Genomic DNA, 10,986 nt, shown 5'->3' on the forward strand with positions numbered 1-10,986 from the left:
GCAGCAGCTGTCTCCAGGAGAAGTGGGCAGGTTACAAACAGGTGTCTCAGGGGCCAAGCCAATCCCTCTGCAGGGTAACGTATAGACATGAGAGGGTGGGTAATACACATCATTCACTGGTACTATAGTGCATGTGTAGTAAATCAACAAAGTACAACACACTCTTAAATAAAAACTAACATTTGCTCATTAAGGCCCAACATCTGACAGTGATGGTTGTGATTCATCTCTTTTAATGGCAAAAATAAGTCACATTAAATAGGATTTGCCTTTGACATTTAAATTACAGGTGTCCAAAGCAAATATGACATATTTAATATAATGTCACCAATAATGAAACAAAAGACAAAACAATATGCATTTAAATTAAGATGGTACACAAGCATTATAAATATAAATGTACAAGGCCTTCTCCCAAAGTCCTAAGCATGATACAAAATATATTGAACATTATGTTCCAATGGCATCTAGACTTAAATAAACAATGTTTACTAGCACTACAAGCCAATAACGTTATAGAAGCCAGTAACAATGCTAGGATGGCCCTCCATGCTTCAACACATTTGTGCCCTTTTTTAATAGAAATGTATTCCATTTGCTACTGACAGCTTTCTTGGTTGCCATGGTGATGAATCCTATACCTATACCATATCATCTAATATATATAATATAAAATCTGATTAAAAGATAAATATTCAGATGTCCTACCCCCTCCAATTCCATAAGCTACTCTCTAAAGATAAAAGTTGGTTCCAACATTTCCTCTTGAGCAGATCAGGCGCCTGCTTCTCAATGTTCCCCAACATCTCCATTTTCCCAAGGCTTTGACCAATCCGGCAGGGAGTTCTTTGGGTCAGAGTTCATACCCTGTTAGACATACTGTGGTGGTCATCCATGGGTCTCTCCACAGTAACAATCTTAGGTTTCACATGTCAATCCCTCAAAGCAACCATCTGGTCTGTCTATAGGATCAGTCTTTGGCCCAGGATCTTTCGGTTGATCTCAGCCAATGCCACCGAAAACACAAATGCTTTCTCATCTGAGAGGTTGGCATAGATATCAACTTCTTTCTCAAATTTTTCTGGTAAAAAAACACAAAAGAAAATGAATTAACAACATCCCCTGGGTAATAGAGAAAACCCATTGAAAAACATACATAATTTGCATGTGACAACAATAACCTCGAGCAATATATTAACATAATTTCTGTCTTCCACACAGGAGGAACCTGCATAATGATATTTCTCCTTATAGATCAGCCGCTAAAGCACAGGCAGAGTCAGGGACACCATGATTTATTCATGGGTGAGAGGAGAGAGCAACCCTCTCTGTAAATCATTCATCCAAACACAAATCCCCCAGCTCTGTCCCAATACTGCACTAATCACCAGCCTTATCTCCTGTGACTGGAAAATACTGAAATATTACTAAAAGAGTAATACTAAAAGAGTCAGCACAAAACAATGAGGAATAACAAAGCTTCGAAAGTATCTTGGAAACGCTTAATATATCATAACTGCACCATGTCATTGAGTGTCACAGATAGAGGCTTTTAATTATTGTATTACCTTTCTCCTCCTCCTGCTTCTTCAGCCCAACTGTCTTTGGCCTGCCCCGCCCTCTCCGGATTTGATCCGATTGGCTGTTGGAGCGGCATCGCCTTCTGTTCTCCATGTCATTGGTTGACGGAGAGTTGATCTTCTCTCTACGAATTCTTTCAGTTCTCCTCCTCTTTGCATCCAACTTGTCTAAATAGACCAGAAAAATATGTTTTAAAATGGTATTTAACACAGAAAATATGCAATATGGAAATTAAAGATTAATGTAAAGTAATGAATTGCCTTCAAATATGTCACAGTATCAAATGCATCATACATCCAGACTAAGGACAAATCGTCTTATGCCAATGACTCGTTTAAATGTATGTTATGGAAAATTTGTGGGAAGGCTATATGGTATTAAACATCTTAGCCTCCACTTTTTCTCTCCTACCAACCCCCCTCTTCCAACACACCAACAATACCGCCTTAAAATAACAACAGAATAGCTCATCTCATATTCAACACGATTACACTAAAAGGAAGATGCTTGCATTCCATTTTCTGTGATTCCAATGCATATCTAGCATCCTAGGTGTGCTGTTGCCTCAAAACCACTTTAAGTCATTGAATCAGTGGAGTGTTCTTATTACCAGTGCAGGAAGTAGGCCTACATTTCACTAGGAGTTTCTGTCTAGTGGCCTTTTAAAAAGCCTTCCTCTTCAGAAATGTAAGTTACCACATATGCTGCTTCCTCAGCGGTGTAGGCAGTGAGTGTGCACTCAGGAGTATTTAGGTTTCAAAACAAGGACTGATTGAAAGAGCCAGATAAAATAGTGATGCTTTATAACTGTGTAGCAACCCACTACTAACAATATTGTATTAACATATTATTGCATCGTTTTTTAGTAACTCTGTAATAATTGCATAGCAATAGTATTGCTATTAAATTCAATTGATTGTTTCAAAGTCTGGACTAGGCCTGAAAATATATTTTCTACATCAACCACGTTTCTGCTACGTGAGAATACACACAACTTCAGAATCTCCCAGGAATTCTAGCCTTATCAACAGCTTGCCCAAACAGGAACACACTTCCTCTTCAGACTGACAATATTTTCATAAAATTGTGACATAATCAATAGTCTGAGAAACCTATTGCACTCCATACTATAACATAAACATCATATACATAACTTACTACTTCACCTTTTCCAATTCTCATTGTCAAGAACAGATGATATTTAAAAAAGGCCACCGGAAAATAACAGTCTTATATAAATATGTTCCGCTAAGGAATCATGAGTGAGCAAAAAATAAATACAACTATTGGCACTTTTATCCAGAAAAAAAAGGTTCAGTGCAACCTTAGTCTTCCTATTCAACAATAATAATGTTTTATTAGTGTCTGTTCAAAGTTACAAAGGAAGTACTAAAATGTAAACCTGAAAACCTGAGGCAGTCTACAGAAATTACACAGAGGAGAGGCAAATGATAAACTGTTTAAGGAGAGGGGGAAGACAAAACCCCATCATTAAAAATCACAGAGCTGAAATTCAAGACCCCTTCCTCTTCAAATGGAACCAGTATTCTCTGCCTTCAAAATACTTATTAACTACAATACCTCAAAGTTCATTCTGTATCATATGAAACTAATGAAATTGTATCATAAAGCGAGAGAAGATGTGAGTAATTCTACTCCATAAACTGTCTAATACTAAGTGTTTAATAAAACAAAGTTCTCACAGAGGCATGTTGTGTTAACATTCCATTCATAACTTCAGGCACTGTGATAGCCTATACACGATGATTTCACCCCTACCCAGATATTTATTTTTTAAGTACTAGCCTACATTTAGCATTCCAATCACTCCATCTTTTAAAATCAAAACAGCAGCATTGTATTGGTTCTCATTCTTTAAGGTTGAAAAAATATTTGCAGAAATTTGTTTATTATCAGGTAATAAAGTAGTACTAAGCTATTTAAGGTATTTCTATGGCATATTCTTCAAAAAACAGATTGAAATAATTTCTTATATGTTACTGCATTTTTAAACAGTCTGTTTGGAGGGATATGCAAGGCTATGGGCAGACAGTAGCACATTGATGACATGCACACGGAAAAAGCCCTCATTGGAATAAAACAGTGAACTAGTATTCTGTAAACATGCTCAGATACACAGGCAGGCTTCTGGGCCCTATATCTATTTAATCCTTACACTTTCAACATTTGACAGGATCATAGCAGCATGAGCTAGCATTTAATGGGTTATATAACAATTCTGTATTGTAATTTATTTTCCTAATCACATTTTGGAAATGGCTTAATCAAATCCTGTTAGATATCTGTATTCTGAAAATGTCAAATGTCACGAAAGACAACATGATCTAACTCTACAGCGAAATGTAAGGTCTAAATTGTCACAGTGAGCGGTATAGGCTGCCTTATGCTACTGCAGAAGCCTACAAGAGAGAACTGAGGGAACAAGCTTTTCAGTCAGGAATAAAATATCCCATCCCCCCACTTCTTGCAGTAGGCTACTCACTCAAGCAAATAGCAATTTAAGCCAGCCACCACTGCACAACTCAAATATTCTACTCTGATCCATCTGACAAAAAAAGTAATGCCAATACATCTTAAGTGAATAACCAGGGGGGGAGGGGTTAAAATGGACAAATCAATAATGACCAAGATGAATACAATTCATTAGCTGAGTTTAGTCATGTATTAATACAATTACATTCTGACTACTTTATCTTCAATCTCATGTGAATGTTATACAGGCTCATAATAAAACAAAATACCTAAGTTAATAAAGATTGTAACATTGAGTGTGTGAAGAGAAGTAAAATAAATTATGATTTGTAGGCTCCTGAATTATGTTAATTTACCTATTGCTGGTGGTGATCTCTCATTCAGTTTGGCATTAAGAAGCTTTCGACTAATGAATACATAGCCACAGGGACAAGACTTGCAAGCAACTGGAATCTAAAAAAGAAACAGGATGAAACATGGTTAATATAAAATATTCCTCCAAACTGTAGCAACTTTGTTGATGAAGTCATCTATTAAGCATAGGCTACATTGCAGAAGCTATATAAACTTTAGCAGTTTTTGTTTGCAATAGTTAAACAAGGGCGTAGCCAGTGTTAACCCCCATGATAACTATATTGCCCAACAATGTTGAGATATTAGAGGACTGTCCTTTGTAATTCATGAAAAAGTCCTTAGCGCAATCTAGCTGAAACTCGCACCACATATTTTGGACACGTGCCGACAACAGCAGTGACATTAAAACGTTCCAATGAATAAAGCGTTTTCAAATCGAATGTTGACTAATAGCCTACATTTATTTCGTCGACAAATTATTTGTGAAAACAAATCAATTCATCGATGCAGTTTAGAGAAATTATATCAAGAAACGATCTAAAAGCTAGATCCAAATGTCGCCGTATAAACTACGATTTATTTGTGTAATATGTTAATTTTACAATATATCAAATGTCAGCAATGCAGCTACATTTAACGACATTTCAACGCACGATATTGTTCTAAGGCTATAGCCTATGATTTGCAAAGTCAGATCACGATGATTAACCAGTTTCAGTTAGGTTACAGTATTAGTGTATCAAAAATAAGGAAACGTCAAGCTACATTTGGCGAGCAATAACATTCCGACTCTTTAATCGTATCAACGTGTCATTTAAAGCAATTACTAGCTATAGTTGAGGTACATTGTAACATAGTGTTTGAGTGTCTAATGCACATACTAATTTATATGATTAGCCTGATTATTTGCATTAGATTAGAATATGTTGCTCCAGATCTTGAATTCATAGGCTACCATATGGGACTTCAGCAGCCTACAATGGCTTTAAATCCCATGCATGTGAAGCAAAACAACATTAGTACTAGGTCAAAATATATCAAAATGAACAATATCTATACATTTTCTCACCTGTTGGTCGCACTCAGGGCATGATTTGGTAGCCATTTTTACTTTCTTAGCTTTGTTTACCGACATATTCTGTTTCCTTATCCGATGATTCCTTTGAAAAAAGCCTACTTCAACGCCGTAAAACTTATTTCTGCAATACATGAAGTGCAGCTGATCTTGCTCAGACGGACATAAATGACACAAAAGCAATGACCATGCGCACTGTGGTCAATGAGAGAGAGGATTCATTATGCTTTTCCTTTACTATGACATGGGGCATGCGCACCACTCAGCCTAAAAAACAGTAGGCTACATACAGTACACTAGAAAATGTTCTGCATAATACTTGCATTTTTATCCTATCCACTGAGCATACGTTAACCTCTCACAGAGTAGGAAACAGTGCTCAGCTGGAACAAATTATTTACATATACACAAGTGACTAGATGACCAGATAGGGGGCACTGTGTTGAAGCCACTGTGCCTCCATTTTGGCACTCCCCCACCGTTGTACAAATATATTGGGAGCTATAGAAATGCATTTATTAATGCCTACATTCGTTTTTGACACATTTACTCTATTACAGACACCTTACTTTTAAATCATATTATGTGAGCTAAGCATAAAAAAATGAACAAATATATAAAAGCATGTTCCTTTAAGTATAATTAGATCATTTATATGACTAATGTTACTTTCCCCACTACAACAACACAAATACTTAAATACATGTAATTTTGTCCTTGAAACATTTCCATTCACTCCAATGGAGGGCTGCTCCTACTGGGGAGTACCAATATGGCCGACCTGTGGCTTCAATGCCTCTCAACGGCCAATACATAGCATGAGAAATCCAGGGTTTATATACACTGCTCAAAAAAATAAAGGGAACACTTAAACAACACAATGTAACTCCAAGTCAATCACACTTCTGTGAAATCAAACTGTCCACTTAGGAAGCAACACTGATTGACAATACATTTCACATGCTAGTGTAACCGATGTGAAATGGCTAGTTAGTTAGCGATGGTGCGCGCTAATAGCGTTTCAATCAGTGACGTCACTCGCTCTGAGACTTGAAGTAGGGTTTCCCCTTGCGTTGCAAGGGCCGCGGCTTTTGTGGTGCGATGGGTAACGATGCTTCGTGGCGTGTCAGTTGTTGATGTGTGCAAGGGTCCCTGGTTCGAGCCCGGGTTGGGGCGAAGAGAGGGACGGAACGTACACTGTTACATTGATGCTGTTGACCCGGATCATTGGTTGCTGCGGAAAAGGAGGAGGTCAAAGGGGGGGTGAGTGTGAAGCAGGTTCACACTGAGCACATGAAGCAGGTTCACACTGAGCACATGTGACAGACGTGACAGAGTCTGGAGACGCCGTGGAGAACGTTCTGCTGCCTCCAGCATGACCGGTTTGGCGGTGGGTCAGTCATGGTGTGGGGTGGCATTTCTTTGGGGGGCCGCACAGCCCTCAATGTGCTCGCCAGAGGTAGCCTGACTGCCATTAGGTACCGAGATGAGATCCTCAGACCCCTTGTGAGACCATTTGCTGGTGCGGTTGGCCCTGGGTTCCTCCTAATGCAAGACAATGCTAGACCTCATGTGGCTGGAGTGTGTCAGCAGTTCCTGCAAGAGGAAGGCATTGATGCTATGGACTGGCCCGCCCGTTCCCCAGACCTGAATCCAATTGAGCACATCTGGGACATCATGTCTCGCTCCATCCACCAACGCCACGTTGCACCACAGACTGTCCAGGAGTTGGCGGATGCTTTAGTCCAGGTCTGGGAGGAGATCCCTCAGGAGACCATCCGCCACCTCATCAGGAGCATGCCCAGGCGTTGTAGGGAGGTCATACAGGCACGTGGAGGCCACACACACTACTGAGCCTCATTTTGACTTGTTTTAAGGACATTACATCAAAGTTGGATCAGCCTGTAGTGTGGTTTTCCACTTTAATTTTGAGTGTGACTCCAAATCCAGACCTCCATGGGTTGATAAAGTGGATTTCCATTGATTATTTTTGTGTGATTTTGTTGTCAGCACATTCAACTATGTAAAGAAAAAAGTATTTAATAAGATTATTTCATTCATTCAGATCTAGGATGTGTTATTTTAGTGTTCCCTTTATTTTTTTGAGCAGTATACATCGTTGGTTGGAACGTTCGTGGACTATTTGTTAAACCATATTTAATTACATAAATCAAATGACTATAGCCAACTGAAATTAAATGACTGTGAATGCTAGGCCTACTTGTATTTGATTAGGGCACATATGCACACCTATTGTATTCTATCAACCCCATTTGTTTTCAGTGGCTTCTGATTTTACTTTACATTTCCAATGTTTTAGAAAATGTTGTACCTATTGTGGTAGGCCTATATTGCATATATTATGTCTCAGTCCATGTTATTATGATCTATGTGCCTGTATGATGTAGATTAAAGATAACATTGTCTGAAAAGCAAAGAGGCTTAGTGTACATGGCTACCATCCCCCATGCAAGGTACCACAGGCTGCCAGCAAGTTTGCTCTGTATTATGATCAGCGAGATACAGTGGTAATAATGGCGACTAAGACAAAACATGTTTTCGATTTGAAGTTATTTCTACTGAAGTATCACAGCGTACAGTGACGATGATGAGTTATGTTGTACAAGGTGTACAATTCCAGCATTAATATTGCTTGGAAACAAATGTAAGCTTCCTGGAGCTCAACAGTTTTTTGTGTGACCAAGCTAAGTAGGCATGCCAAAATCTGTCTCCTAAATAATTTTCTTCACTCTCCATTTCCATTTCATCATATTCAGATATTGCAGGAAGCTCTTATGTCATAGGAAATAAATACAAACTGAACTTCACATAGACTTTGAAATAGTCATTGAAAGAGTCATTGGATCCACTGCTGCCTGAGAGAGAGAATTTCTCCTCTCTTGTTTGACAGTTTTTGAGTTTTGTGTCAGATTAGAATTTGTGTATCATGTACTCACATCTCTGACACACATTCCACTAATTTCCTCACTCTCACTTCCTTTGTGCTGCAATGGGCAGGATCTGTCCACCCCCCACAGCTATTTATGCCTTATCAGCCCGTCTAATAATATTCATGACAAGAAAGGTGAAGAAACAGTTGTCATTTTACAAGTTACTTCGTCACCCTAGATGTTTGATAACAAAGTAATTCATTGTTAACTACCTATTATTGGACAGTTGGTCAAATTAAGTTGATTAAAAAAGCTTTGTAAGTGGTGTTAAAATAGAGAAGTCAGTAATGCCTTTGTTGACATTGATCATTCTTGCACAGTTCAACCCAATGCCAGCTCAGAGGGGCTTTACAACAAGAACAGCCCTATCATTAGAGCAAGACGAATATGTCACTTAGTGGTTGAATTTCCAGTACGCCGATGCTGAAACCAAACCTGAAACACTTGGAACCAAACCAGAGTTAAATAGTGATTTTTGTACCAAATTGAGGAAATGTATAATAACTCCACATAATAAAGCATTTATAATGGATTAGTAAATCGTTTATTCATCATTTATTAATCATTACTTCCACATTTGTAAATGTTAGTAACCTAGTTATTCACACATTTATAAAACAACTTATAATGATTCATAAGACCATTCATAAGCTGTTTAATATAGGTCCAAAATGGCTAATCCATTATACATGCTTTATTATGAGTTATTATAAAGTGCTACCATAAAAGCACTGGTGGATTTACCATTAGCAAGAAGAGGCAATTGCCTCAGGCCTCACATCATCAAGGGGCCTCATGAGCTGGGCATAATAATAGTAAAACAATTTTTTTTATAATTTCGGCCTACAGCGCTGTTTGTCAGCTCAGAAGACATCCTGAAAATCGGCCTTCTCATGAAAACATCTATAGCGTCTGAACAGTTTGGGCTACACACCTCTATGGACAGATGAGACTCTCACGAACATGATGATGTTCTCTGCTTTGCTCTACGAACCCCACAAGTGTCGGCACTCTGTTTCAACCAATTGCAAATTGAAGGAAAATTGGCGAGTGCACAGTGCACTGTTCGGATGCTGGAATGATTTTGAGTGAACGTGCGAAATTGACCTACTTTTTGAAGTGATTTGAATGTGTTCATGGCACATTAAAAGGTAATACATGTTTACAGTTCAATTACATGTCTTTACTATAAAGCCCATAATTGTGCATGCACACATAGGAGCGGGGGTGGGGGCCTCAGATTGGCCTCTGCCTGGGGCCTCCAAATCACTAAGTCCACCCCTGCCTAAAGGTTTATATAACAGAGCAACATACAGTCTTTAAGATACTTCAAATTCTTAAAGTTTTATAATGTTCTCTGACAAAATGCCTAGTTGATGTTTCCTGGATTTGATATCAATATACTTAACACGTTATAAATGTCTCACCAGGGTGAACCACCCATGAGTAAAGGTTCAGAGTAAAATCTTCCAATTTGATCCAGCCCTGAGAAACACTGAGGACAGCAATCTGGCACTGAGAACCAAGAAGTCTAATCAATGGGCCTCCATGTATAGCAAAGGAAACTGTAGTCACTAAACGTGGTCGACGCCTTCAATTGCGTAGGCAACGCCACACACATTTACATAGAAAAAAAGCCTAACGTCCCTTGTCTGTCACGAATGTTGAATAAAATCATATTTGAACATACCCTGCCAATTGTCCGTAGGAAAGTATTATTAAACCGACTTCAAAACAGGTTTTGAAGAGTGTGGCAATCAAGATGCGTTTGCTCATGACCGAAGGCACGTCCACGAGTATACTAACAGGTGTTTACATGGTTTTGCTCATGTGCTAGGTAATATAAATTTCAATTTTAGTACCGGCGCTGGGTAAGCAATTATTTCCTATGGATATTTTGCCTCCAATTTCAAACAGCTGAAGAACCAACGGCACAGACAACCGGTAGATTAAGTTCAAATGAAATGTTATTTAATATTCTGTTTTTTAAGGAAAATGTCCACGATTTTGCAGTGCTTTGTTTCAGACTGTATACCAACAACTGGTATCAAAGTCGGATGTATTAGGCAAGGAAAACTGCAGTACATGGTTCATATGCAAACTAGGGATTCATGATTCACAAGCATTTCGCTACACCCGCAATAACATCTGCTAAACACATGTATGTGACCAATAACATTTTATTTGATTTCATGAGAAATGTGAACTCTTTAACCTTTTCTGCAATGTATCTGAAAAGTTGACAGTATTATTAGACTATATTATAATGACTGTCTAAAACATGTATCTTCATTTTGAGAATTGTATTTCCTTTATTTGAAGAATTTAAGAAATTAATTGAGATGCAAAATTACCTTTATTTGAGGCACTCTTACTTCACATTATTTGCATTTTCCAGCCAAAGCCATTCTGTTTTTGACTTAGCCCTGAATCCCCATACCGGTAACTGGATTTCCCCATACCGGTAACTGGACTATTTACATTGACCCCCCTTTACAAATTACCTCGACTAACCTGTACCACCCGCACATT

The 10,986-nt window shown here is 38.4% G+C and overlaps 1 protein-coding gene across 1 annotated transcript; it reads right to left on the bottom strand.

The window, feature by feature from the left end:
- Nucleotides 1-213: 213 nt before the first annotated feature.
- Nucleotides 214-5,757, bottom strand: LOC106587296 (UPF0547 protein C16orf87 homolog). Its single transcript, XM_014175551.3, has 4 exons — nucleotides 5,498-5,757; nucleotides 4,431-4,527; nucleotides 1,569-1,748; nucleotides 214-1,081 (listed from the first exon to the last, which is right to left on the bottom strand). Exons 1-4 carry the CDS (start codon nucleotides 5,636-5,638, stop codon nucleotides 963-965), a joined length of 537 nt encoding a protein of 178 aa, XP_014031026.1. The 5' UTR covers nucleotides 5,639-5,757; the 3' UTR covers nucleotides 214-962.
- Nucleotides 5,758-10,986: the final 5,229 nt, after the last annotated feature.

This window comes from Salmo salar, chromosome 26, assembly GCF_965601325.2.
Source record: "Salmo salar chromosome 26, fSalSal1, whole genome shotgun sequence".
Lineage (NCBI taxonomy): Eukaryota > Metazoa > Chordata > Actinopteri > Salmoniformes > Salmonidae > Salmo > Salmo salar.